General features: G+C 35.9%; 1 protein-coding gene across 1 annotated transcript in view; it reads left to right on the forward strand.

The window, feature by feature from the left end:
• The first annotated feature begins 7,840 nt into the window (after positions 1-7,840).
• The window catches only part of LOC145292212 (uncharacterized), a 26,611-nt gene continuing 20,382 nt past the window's right edge, over positions 7,841-14,069 (forward strand). The window contains exon 1 of the mRNA XM_080138526.1: positions 7,841-8,088. Coding sequence (XP_079994652.1) covers positions 8,084-8,088 — 5 coding nt within the window. The 5' untranslated portion in view covers positions 7,841-8,083. The remainder of the gene's footprint in view (positions 8,089-14,069) is intronic.

Genomic DNA, 14,069 nt, shown 5'->3' on the forward strand with positions numbered 1-14,069 from the left:
TACCCATACCCTCGAAAGAAGGAGGAAAATCTAGCATAATGGTCTCATTACAACAGAACAGGTACTGCACTACTTCTTCAAACGAGGAATACTGCTTGCAAGTAAAATATTATAACAAACGAACAGATACTACACCCCTGTCGAAAAGGAGAAGGTAATACATGGGAGGATAATATCGTGACAACAGAACAGATGCTGCACATTTTTTTCCAAAAAATGTGAGGTAAATATCTGCAAGAATAGTATTATGATCACAGAAAATACTGCACAATCCGTTTCCTCCAAGGAGGAGTGAATGCCTGGGAGTATTGTCTCATGACATGTACTACAGTATTTTTGTAAATGATGAAATAATGCCTATGATGATGGCCTCATTAACAGAAAACTGCTAGTGCACTATTCTAGTTGTATTGAGCATTGAAAGGTAATATATTGGACTGAACTATTATAATCAACTCAACAGAGCGTTAAAAGAAGTATAATTAATAGAAGTAATAATACAGTTAACAAGTTCTATATTTCATCGATTTTGCTTTGATTCTCCAAACAAACGTATGAATAAGATTATCAAATAATAATTCGATTAGGAATGTTATGCATTACACATCAGCAATATCGGAAAAACTGTTAAAATTATGAAATTCGTTTTCTCCATACATTTCTCTTCATGGTGTCATAAAAGATAAATGACGCAAATAAAAAGGAGATGTGTATCTTATCGAACTCGGGAAGGATTCGTAGCTCAGTGATTAGAGTACTTGAATAAAACAATTGTAAAAAGTGAAGGTTCAATTCTCAGTGTAAAAAATACAATTGCGAATTACTTAGGACCTTTATGCCATCATGGTTGGCGCAACAAAAGCATTCTATCCCCAGGGTTCCATTCGAAATTATATCCAAATTCCCGAGTTAGACAGAAACATTCCCGAGTTCGACAAGATACACATGTATAAAGTCGGAGGTTATATTAACCGAAACGCTGTGAAATAGACGCTCAAGTTGAGAACCTAGTCCGGTGAATCCAAAGAATATAAGTATATTTTTGTTTAATTGTTAGGTGAAATTATGGAATAATCTATTCGTCTGCTTTAAGTTGCTAACTATATTCAACTACTTTATTTAATGCAATGAATGTTTATTGCATTAATAACATAAGCTTTAACACTATAATCAGCATACGAATGATGAAGAATATCCGTAATTTTTTTGGTTTGTTTATCGTTTACTTTTATAAATGTATTGTATGATTTATTTATATATATGTTTATACTTTTATGAGTGTATTGTATGATTTATTTATATATATGTTTAGTTAGCTGATTTTTTTATCCATATTTATTCACGTATATTTATTTACACACATTTCCACATAAAAGAATGTATTCACAAAACCCGTAAATTGTTTGTTATAAATACGTAAGTTTTATAAATGTATCGCGTATGTTTTTTATTAGATATTTTTATGTAAATCATGAGAACGTCATTATCCATATTAAAAATGTAAATAAAGATTTATTTGATAAAATATTATGATTATTCTTAGTTATTATATTTAAGAGCCACAGTTTTTCTCAACAATATGTGCGAAAATATACATAGTTATTTGAATACGAAAACCAACATTTGTTCAAAAGAGCTACTTACTTTATTTGAACTATTATTGGGAATATGGCCTCCCACCACTAAACGTATCTTTCCCCGGGAAGGCAAAAAGTAATATTCAATTATTGTTATGTAATTATTGATCATAATAATTCACGTTAAAACAAAGTTGTTTAATACATTTTATTATTCCTCTACAATTGTTGTTGCATCTTTTTTGATCTTGCACTTCCTCGCAGCTGCGTTTTTTTAATAAAATCAGTAGAATAAAAAGTGAAACTGGAATAAAAAAAAAACAAAACAAAACAAAACAAAGAAAACACACACAAAAACACAACTCCATGCTCAACAATCACAAGATTTAGATCGCTTGCATTCTGGTGATGATTATAGTTCGAGCCACCATGTTCTCATCGGTACTATGGTTGAAGTGTGTCTCTTGCAAGGCTCTAGAATTTTCGGGAGAAACAAAATGAATGGCTTGCGCCGCCGGAAAAATTAAACTCTCAACTTGAACAACCACCACCATAACCATTAAAAACTTTCTTTGCTGCATATACCGTTGAATCAAGGCATTTTCTAACACCAAGAAATATAACTCATGCTTTTTTAAATGACGTCATTCACTACAGAAATCATTCCAGCTTAATTCATACCAACTTTTGAAGCGGAAGCATAAATTTACCATGAAGTTGCATTTCATTAAGTGGAATGACAAAATTACCACCTCACACATACTAATATTGCTCTATAACAAAATCGGTACAAACAAAATTGACAATGTAATAGGTTATTTAATTCCTGATGAAGATTTGCATCAAGTTGTGATAAAACATATGATACATATACCTTATGGTATATTGAATCCGAATTCACCAGGTATGATAGGTGGAAAGTGCTTTAAGCAATATCCTAAAGAATTAGTATCCAACACAGAAGAAATGTTGCGAGTTTGTCTCTGCTTTATCATTATTTTCATGGCAAATGCTCGTCTGACCTCCAATCTATGGTCCCTCCTCGTCCAACTTTCACAAGAAACACCTATCTAGCAGAAATTACTATCAATAATTTCCCCCACTTTTATCTGTACCTAAACCTAAACGTAGATTCCATGAGCAAAGCTTCTTTATTAGAACTGCATGTCTATGGAATTTTCTTCCGTTTTCCTACTTTCCAGCTGATTACCATATGGTTGTCTTCAAGTTTAACGTAAACAAGTTTTTGATGAGCCGTTCCATATAAGTTAACAAATTTACCAAATTTCCATTACTAATGATTACTATATTGTCCAATTTCTACTGTACACTCTTTAACACTTATCCTCGAGTGACCTCAAGGCCTTGATAAGTAGTGATGCCTATGTAAAAAAACAAAAGAAAACGTAGTATCAGGAACTGATAGATATCTTTCACACAGAAGAACATCAGTAGAAGATGGCGGTCAATTAGCAAGGATACAAATGCGAAATGGTGACATCGAAGTCGACATGTGGGTTGTTTCCTGTTTGTCTTTGCTATGAAAATCGTACATAACTGTGGAATACTGCAACCTTGCTAGACTGATCTAATACATTTGATATGTGATATTTTGGCTTACAATCACAAGCAAATGATACGAAATTCAGTCACACATATCGATGAAATCGCACAGGATCAAGCTGGAAGATACATTAGCAGTAATGAAATTGCATAGCGATTTCTTTCATTTCTCATACATGAACGAAGTCCAGTTATTGTTCACTAGAAAATTGTTAACGTGTTTACTTTACAGAGTAAAATGTACAACAAATATATCTGAATCTACCGGCTACAACATTAATGGCTTTTGACGTTATGTCAAATTGGTGCATTCAAGAAAACAATGTTCTATTCGGAAATGCCTATGTGTTACACATAGAATGGGAGTCGGCATCATTTGAAGACAAAAACGAGGAGAACAAGTTGACGAATAATATGGCATATTCAAAGAAACCATAATAGGCAAGCTATACACTATTTATCCCAATAAACATCAATGTTTCTTTCTTCGCATGCTGTTCGTAAATGTTCCTGGTCCAACGTCTTTCCATAAATTGAAAATTGTTGATGGCATTGCACATGCCACTTTCCCCACTGCATGTCACGCTCTGAATTGGAAAATGACGGAATCTCTGCAAGTAATGATTCGTGTAGCATATCACATCTTATTAAAATTCTTGCATTACTTGACAGTTTACCACCACTTGCTCTCTTCCAACAAAGTAATGGGAGAAATATAAATCACACTTGGCTGAAGATATTTTTTCATCAACGAAGCAATGAAGATACAAATATTTACTTGGATTCTACAACAGAAATCTATTCTGAGGCATTAATTGTGGAATACTGCAACCTTGCTAGACTGATCTAATACATTTGATATGTGATATTTTGGCTTACAATCACAAGCAAAAAAAATTGAAAATTTGTGCTCAAAATTTGTGCTCGCAAACAAAGTTCTCAATCAATTAAGGATAACGTCACCAAATCGAGCTGCTGCTTCTTTGTTTGATGTAGAATTGCGTCGTTAACAGATTTACAACATTGGTAACCTTTTGTTGTATGTGTAAGCAAATATGCATAAATTAATATTTGCGTAGTGAAATATTCAATATTATGACCGCAGAAGTACATTAAAAAACAACAACAACAACAAAAACAACAATAACAAGAAAAAAAAAGAAAACAGCACTAGCAAACCACTATTAGAAGTTCAGAAGTTCGCCGATAACCGTGGAAAATAGCACGACGAATAATAGGTTGATAAGAAGTTTCTTGTGGAAGTTTAAATTTTGATTTCAAATGTATTTTCAAATAAGTTTTCGTTATAATATCACTGTATAGTAGCACACACACACACACACACACACACACACACACACACACACACACACACACACACACACACACACACACAAACACACACACACAAACACACGCACACACACACGCACACACACACGCACACACGCACAGGAGCGCGTGCACACACACACACACACACACACACACACACACACACACATATATATATATATATATATATATTTATTCAATATTCACCCCAAACAAGGCAAGCGGCACTTTCAAGTAGGGGGCTACTATCGGGTACAATTTGCGAGGGATTATGACGGAAGATGAGTAGAAAGATGTTTGTTCACATTACACTTGAACTTCTGCATATCAGTACAGTTGGAAAAGCAGTATCCTGGAAGGGAGTTCCAAAGACTTGCAGTTCTGGGGAAGAAACTATTGGAGTAAAAGGCTTTCTTACACCTAAGGGATCTCTACTGTAAAGGGGTGGGACTTAGATGCTGGTCGGGTCCGTCGGGAGTAGTCACGTCGAGGAGGTACAAGTGCTTGTAGTTCTACAGAGCAGCCACTATTAAATTATTTGTAGAACAGGCAGAGGGATGCAACATTTCATCGATGGGACAGATGCTGAAGTCTAGATGACAGTTCAGGACCGATCAGGTCGACGACTCTCTTTTGAACACTGTCCAAGAGTGAGAAACAAGCAGTGATGCACCAGCCCAAATGTGACAGCAATACTCCATACATGGGCAAATGGTGGCCTTTAGAGGTACAGGATACTTTTAGGCGTAAGTAATTATCTGGCACGGTAGAGAGAGAGAGGACACCTTCTTTGCAGCAGCCATGGCAATGCTCTCAATGTATATATTCCAGTTCATGTTCCCTGTAAACGTTAGGCCGAGGAGTTTAAAAGATTTAATTTCAGATAAAGAGTATTTGGCCCTTGCTATTTGTGGTAGAGAAGTTTTCTTGTAATTATTGAAGGAAACCAGTTTAGTCTTGGCAGCATTGAATGTGACCATCCATTTATGTCCCCATTCCACTACAGATTGGAGGTCATTCTCTAGAAGTACTTTCAAGCAGTGTATTCTTAGCCATTGCTATTGGTGGTAGAAAAGGTTTCTTGTAGTTATTGAAGGAAACAAGCTTAGTCTTTGCAGCATTGAACGTGACCATCCATTTTTGCCCCCATTCCACTACTGATTGGAGGTCATCCTCTAGTGATTCTGCAATTTCCTTAGATATGTGTTCATGCTTGTTATAGAGGGTGGTGTCATCGGCAAATATAACCATCTCGGAAAAAATTTCATCAGGGAAGTCATTTATGAATATCAGGAAACATAAAGGTCCAAGGATAGACACCTGGTGTACCCCCGCATTTATAGCATATTGTTTAGATGTACGACCGTCGAGGACAATTTTGATTTTTCTCTTACTTGAGAAGGATTTAATTATATTGCGTATTCTTCCAGTGATACCATATGATCTAATTTTCCTTAGAAGACCATCGTGCCATACCCTGTCAAAAGCCTTAGATATATCACGGGCTACCGCTCTACCCTCCCCTGTTTTGTCCAGTAAACGGTATATATGTTCAGAGACTACAGTTAAGATATCTGCTGTTGAACGGGTTTGCCTGAATCCATATTGTTTGTCGGTCAGGAGTTTAGCAGCTGTTAGGTGTTGGACTAGGGCTTGATTAACTAAGGATTCAAATATTTTGGCGAAAAGTGGGAGGAGACTGATGGGGCGATAATTTAGTGGGTCAATTCTTTCACCAGAATTCTTAAGACTGGTACCGCAGAAGCGGTTTTCCAGCAGTCAGGAAAGCAAGATTCATTAAGGCATTTATTGTAAAGTTTGGAGAGAACTGGAGCAATCTCAGCAGAGCATTTTTTTATTAGCACAGCCGGGATGAGATCTGGTCCACATGCTTTTGAGGTGACTAGGTTTTTATGATACCATGCACCTGAGAAGGGGAGAGTTTCAAATCGTTTAGTGTGGCGTTTGCCTGCAAAGGAAAGTCGGGGAGGGAGTGGTGTGCCGGGTCCAGTGTGGAGTTTGAGGCAAACCGACTGGCAAGCAGATTTGTCTTGTCGGTTGCCGTGCAAGCAACCTCATGATTGTTTGATAGTGGGGGAATCGTTGACTGCCGATTATTTACTACACTGTTGTAGATTTTCTAAAAATCACGGGTTCCTAATTTCTGTGCTTCAATGCGTTTCCTGATGGTTTCAGTGTAATCTGCTTAGCTGTCGCTATTACTCTCTTACAATTATTTCTGGCTTCTCTATACTTCTGTCTGTTTGAACTGGACTTATGTCGGTTGAATCTGCGGAACGCTTGCTGCCTTTGAGCAATAGCAGCTGCACAAGCAGAGGTAAACCATTGAGGAGAGTGGGGGATGCTATAGAATTTTCATGCGGGAATATGTGCTTCAATTGCAGTTTTTAACCATTCAGTGGTCTCATATGCACACCGTTCAGCTGGGAGAGAAAATATATTTTATGACGGGGCATGTCTGATGAGTTCCCTGATGGCTTCCCAGTCAGCCTTTGTATAATACCTCGTTGTTTTGAGTAGTGGATCTTGTTGTAGGGCGAAAATTTAGGGTGGTTTCTACCATTATCACAGCGTGATCAGCATTCCCAAGTGGGCTGTGGGCATTTGTTGTAAAATCATCAGGAACTGTTGTCAGAAATAGATCTAGAAGTGAGGCATGTTGGTCTTGCTGGTCTGGAAACCGTGTCGGGAATGTAACCGTCTGAGATAGGGAATGGGATATATCGAAGCTATGTGTTGTGCGTCTGTGTAACTGTTGTCAGAGATAGAAATGAGGCATGTTGAACTTGTTGGTTTGGAAAACGTGTCGGAAATGCAACCGTCTGTGATAGGGAATGAGATATAGAGAAGCTATGTGTTGTGCTACAAGCTACGTCTGTGTAAGTAGAAAATCCAAGCCAGTTACTGTGGTGGACATTGAAGTCACCAAATACATGTACTTTAGCGCTAGTATCGAGGGAGAGTGCTATATCTATGCTGTCAGAGACTTTGTTTATTAGGGTACAGTCCTGGGTTGAGGGAGAGCGATAGAGAAAATACAAGTAGCTAATATTATGTTGCATATTTAATCTGAATATATATATATAAATATGTATATATATATATATATATATATATATATATATATATATATATATATATATATATATATATTGCAATGCTCTCTTTGGCCGACATGCCCCTCTCACATGTATATACCCACATTCAATCACGTGAAAGCGATATGTCCCGCTTTATCACCGTCATAATTTAAACATTGGCTGTTCTTTATCTGCATTTCCTCCCCCCTCTCTCTCTCTCTTTCTACAACAGTTTCATTATATCTCATTCCCTGCCCTCTTTCCTCTATCAGCGCCAACTCAAATGAAATTAGACGTAGGGAAGGGGGCTACCATAAAAACAAAAAACTTTAAAAACTAATCGCATTGAATATAAAAAATCGTAACAAGTGTCGCTCAATTCATCGGAACGCACTTTTATCGTCTATGAATCATTAGTTACAGAAATAAGAAAGTCAGATGATTTTAGCATTACTTGCTTTTCTACGATTTCCCTCAAAACGGACACATTTCAAGTGAAAACGCAACATGCAGTGAGTATAGTTTCAGTTTTTGTATTTAAACAATGCTTTTGTCAGCACGATATCGTATTTTGCCACAATTTTAATACAAACCGGTTATAAATGTCTATTTTTTTATTATTTTTTTTTTTGCTTGCTTTTCACGCGTAGCTTAGTACAACTAGTATGAAAGATCTACTTTGCTAGGAATGAATTAGTATATATATATACATATATACATATATATATATATATATATATATATATATATATATATATATATATAAAGATGGAATGATTCGAATATTTTCCCGATGCCGATACAATTACCGATTCCGATTCTGATTCTTTACAAATCTCTAAATATTCAACCATAAATTTGTTATTTTTTCTCGATTACTGTAAAAACTCATGTTAAATGTGCAGATATTTTCTCAAACGTAAAGACACACTTGAGAGGGGGTTGATATATAGATATTAGTTTTACTTGTGGTTTAAAATCGATGAATTTTTTTTAATCTATTATTACTGTCAGGAGTAGAAAAGTTTGTTTAAAAAAATCTACCAAAACGGATCATTAAAGGAGTCGTTTTTGGCATCGGAAAATATGTGCAAATCTTTCCTATTTCGATGCCGATTCCGATATCCCAAAATGTTTTGATTTATTCAATTTGCGATTTGTATACAGATCAATCGTCCCAAAACTAATATATATATATATGTATATATATATATATATATATATATATATATATATATATATATATATATACTTTGGGGATTAGAACAAGAGTCTAAAGAGCAGAGTATATTTTAATGTATTAGTAAATTCATGAATACAATTAAAATAAAAGAAAAGAAAACGGTTCTCGTTGTAATGTAGATATATAATAAGCTCGATAGCTATTTCAATATTGAGTAAAATGATTGATAATTTATAATTAAAATTAAAAATTAAAAATTTGTTTCATAAGGAAGAACAAACAAAATCAATAAATTGTACGATCGTTTCGGAAACGATGTTTTTATTGTGATAGTGAGTCTTGGACAATAATTTTGTGATATAGTTTTTGGAAAAAAGTCTCCCCATCAGCAAAAATATTGGGTGTTTAAAAAAAAAAAAAAATAAATAAATCTAGCATTTTTTAGTAAGGCAGGTGTATCTTTCTAAATTACCAATGGAGAAATGTCCTTCTTATCCATTTATTAATTTTTTTCATTGCTGCAAATTCAGAGATGCTTTAAAACGGCGAAGGACAACAGAAGATAACAGACAGAGACATGTGGGGCTGAAAAGGCTGCTGACTACAATTAGGGAACAAAGTACCATTAATTAATCGATAAGAAGGACCTTTCTCTATTTGGTGTTTTTTTTAAAAACACTCAAGAATTTTAATTTTTAATTTTAATTATAAATTATCAATCATCTTACTCAATATATATATATATATATATAAAGTGAGAGAGAGAGAGAGTGAGAGAGATATTTTGTTTTATTTCTAAAATCACTGAGGAGTCCTTGGAAAAAATAAATTAACAAATAAATACAAAACCAGACGGACATTATAGCTATATATGGCAGCTTCCCTCAGCTTGACAGACTATGAATACCCTCTGTAATGGTGTCTGCGCGGCGAATTTTTGTTGAAATAGTTGCGCAATCTCCAATTACACGTCTCATGAGTCAGCGTGGTTAAATAGCAGTGACAAGTGGAGGTTCAGGACGACTGGAAACATAATGAACAGAGAGCACGTACAGCGCCTAGAATTCCCCAAAAGTCACCAATCTGATACTAGTTAGGCACAGCGTTACTTAACTTCGGTGATATGACAAGAACCGGTGTGTCAATATGATTATACCGTACATAGCAACTATATATAGGCACTAACAGACAGACGCACACACACACACACACACACACACTCGGACTTTGCCAAATAAACAAAGGTTAGAATGTTTACGACATGCAGCTCAGAAATTAAAAGTAAATTTAATAATAATAATAATAATAATAATAATAATAATACGAGGGGCGTGCAATAATTAATGCCCCTGACCCATTTCTAGTTGTCTGATCTAGCTGAAATTTTGGATGTGCAATGATTTATATCACTAGGGGTGATGTGGCAAATTACAGCTCTGAACTAATTGTGGTTTCTGTTTTACAGGTGTTTGGAATGAGTCAGGTGTGAAATGGAGCCTATTGAATGTCGAGCAGTGATCCGGTTTTTGTATTTGAAACGACGCACACCACAGGAGACTTTTGATGAAATAAAAGAAACTTATGACATTGAAAAATGCTGGCATCGTGAATTCAGACATGACCGGAAGTCTGTGGAAACAGCTCCCAGACGTGGTCGCCCCCTATTCTTCCATTGATGAGGCATCTGTCCGTCAAGTTGAGGCTGCCATTTTGGAAGATCGGCGCATTACTATTCGCCAAATAGCCCAAGATGTCAAGATTAGTACAGGGTATGTGGAAACTATCATTCATGACAATTTGCATATACATAAGGTGTCTGTCAGATGGATTCCCAGGTTGCTCACACCATTCCAGAAGCGAGAACGCGTTGAGTGCTCGAGGATGAATTTGGAGATGTGCCAAGAAGATGAGTCAAAGTTTTTGAAAAGGCTGATTACACAGGATGTAAGTTGGGTCCATCACTATGATCCAGAGACCAAAGCCCAGTCAATGCAGTGGAAGCACTTGGACTCACCACCTCCAAAGGAGGCAAGGATGCAGCCCTCCACTGGCAAGGTCATGCTCACAGTCTTCTGGAACCAGGACGGAGTAGTGATGACAGATTTCCTGGCAAAGGGTACCACAATTACAGGAGCCTATTATGCTTCACTTTTGAGAAAATTAAGGAGAGCTATCAAAATAAAGATGCGTGGCAAGATCAGCAAAGGTACCCCCCTCCTGCAGGACAACGCTCCGGTCCACAACTCGCATGTCGCCAGATCAGAAGCACGGGCGTGTAGTTATGAAATCCACCTCCATCCTTCGTACTCTCCTGACCTTTCACTCTCTGACTTTCACCTCTTCCCAGCCATGAAGTTGTTTTTGAAAGGAAAGCGTTTCCCAGATGATGCAGCTTTGATTTCTGAAGTCACATCGTGGTTTGAGGACGAACCTGGGGTGTTCTAAAAAAACGGTCTCCAGAGTTGTATCAAACGATGGGAGAAATGCATAACTCTGGATGGTTCCTATGTAGAGAAAGACTAATAACTGTGCCAAGTTTCGTTGCTCTACTGCTATGGGAAGTGGGTCAGGAATTTTATGGCTGTAAAATGTGGCCAAAAGATGTTCTGGGTGATGGATGATCCTCTTAATGTGCGACATTAAAGGCAAATGTCACATAATCCACTACACAGTTCAGATCATTACCTTTCCAAAAACCTTCATTTAGAGATTTGGAATTCATAAATCTATCTATCTATCTATCTATCTATCTATCCAGATATAAAGGATATCTTACTGAACTCGTTTTGGACTCACTAATCGCCCCACCTATTGCGAACTTTTGGATATCACTGGATTTTTACAACCATACATATTGGACTTCGTTGAATATTCCCTTTCATTTTATCGATAAACTTATACTTGTCTTTTAACTTCTTTCTGAAAGGTTTTCAAAAAATTTAACTAACCAGTAAATATAGATACTTACCTATACTTATCTTTTGTAAACGTTTTTCTCTTGGGAGAAGAGCTTTTCTTTACAACTCCATGGAATAAGAAACCTATCACCTTTATTTTGTATTCATATTTATTTGAATGAAATGTTGTAAATTTAATTCTACAATATTTGACTTTCCACTTTATATATATATATATATACCCGCACACACACACACACACACACACACATATATATATATATATATATATATATATATATATATATATATATATATATACCCGCACACACACACACACACACCTCTATATTATTAACCACTATTCTATAAAAGCGGTAGTTATTTTGACTTTTATCCTACGAATATATATATATTCCCTGCAACCTCTTTCCTACAGGAGAAACGTTGCAAACCTTCTTTGTTTTATCGTTACTACCATGGCAGGTGTTCGTCTGAGCTCCAATCTCTGGTCCACCCTTGCCAATCTTTCACGATAAATAGCCGTCTAGCTGAAACCACTGTCAAAAATTGTCCTCACTCTTTATCTGTGCAAAAATCAACACGTAGATTCCATGAACAAACCTTCTTTCTTAGAAGTGCACGCCTGTGGAACTCTGTTCCTGTTGTCAGTTTCCCACCTGACTACAATCTGGATGTCTTCAAGTCCAATGTAAACAAATTCCCGATGAACCGCCCCCTTAAGTAAGACACTTTATCAAATCTCCAATACTAACGTACTGTACATGCAATAACCCTTATCCCCGAGTGGCTTCCGGGCCTTGATAAGTGGTGACTACCTTGTAAAATATATATATATATATATATATATATGTGTGTGTGTGTGTGTGTGTGTGTGTGCGTGTGTGGTATATATATATATATACAAACATATATATATATGTGTGTGTATGTATATATGTATGTATATATGTATTTGTAATTTGACTCGTACGATGGGAGCAGCTTAAGAGCAGAGTAGTTTTTCCTTCTCACGTAAAAAGTGCGTTCAGTACTAGAGCATTGTAATGTGCAAAGGCCATAGAGAAACCAAAAAAGTTGACTTCAATGGTCAAGTAAAATAGAATGGCATCAAAACGACAGCAGAAAATGTCGACCGTGTTGATTCAGCATGTTTAAAGCGCGTTCGATATGCAACTCGTAGGATTAAATGAATGCCGCGACTTAAAAAAAAAAATTGAAGAACCTTTCCATCAAAGTTGAGTTGGTTGCATCCTTGAAAGATTAGCGAATCGACTTAAGAAAAGAAAAAGAATTAATAACTCAAGAGGCAAATCCTCCGAATCCCGCTTAGCGCCAACAATAAGCTTAGAACGAACAAAAAAAAAAGTAATTCTCTTTTTACATGCAATTCTTTTTCTCATCATTTTGCCTATTTTTCTGCTTTTTATTTCTTTTTTCTTTCCTTTGTTTAGGTTTCTTACATTTTTATTTCTATTTTTCAGTTTTCCAATTCTATTCTCTCTAGCATTTTTCCATCTAAGTTTGAAATTGTATTTCCATTGCTAAACGCGCAGATTGGATGGACGCAACTTTAAAATTAATGTGTTCTGGCTTTTTTTTCTTATCTCATGTACACGCTGGCAGTCCGGCGTTGTCCGGTCATACAATACGCTTAAGCATGATATTTTAATTTATGCTGATTGTGTATGTATTATTATAGAATCAATCTTCTATTGATTATTATATATTACAAGGAATAATTTAGCAGGTGGACTAACTAGCATAAAAATATTAATAAAAAATAAAAAATAATAATGATGATGCTCTTCATCAAATTCTGTCTGTGTTTGTGTACACTATCATGTCAGCTGATATTTGGCTGGTGTTAAATGCCCTTCTGCGGCATTTTTAGATTTGCGGCGATTTTAAATGATGCCTCTTCTTTTATCGTAAATTGAACTCATTACAATGAAATAAAATGGTGAGGTATACTAGGACGTCAACAGGGATCATTCCATCTATAGTCGAATGCTCTGCAACTAAGTTAAATCTCTAGATTGTAATCAATCTGTTATTTTTAAAGAAAAAATGAGGAAAAAACTCACACACACATACACACACATACAAATACATACACACATACATACGCACACATACACATATATACATACGCATATACACATACCCACATACACACATACATACACATACACACATGCATACACATACACACATACACACGCATACACACATACACACATACACACATATACGCATACACACATACACACATGCACACACATACAAATACATACACACATACATACGCACACATACACATATATACATACGCATATACACATACACACATACACACATACATACACATACACACATGCATACACATACA

The sequence above is a fragment of the Euprymna scolopes genome, chromosome 13, assembly GCF_053919585.1.
Source record: "Euprymna scolopes isolate OS-2025 chromosome 13, ASM5391958v1, whole genome shotgun sequence".
NCBI classification, from domain to species: Eukaryota; Metazoa; Mollusca; class Cephalopoda; order Sepiida; family Sepiolidae; genus Euprymna; species Euprymna scolopes.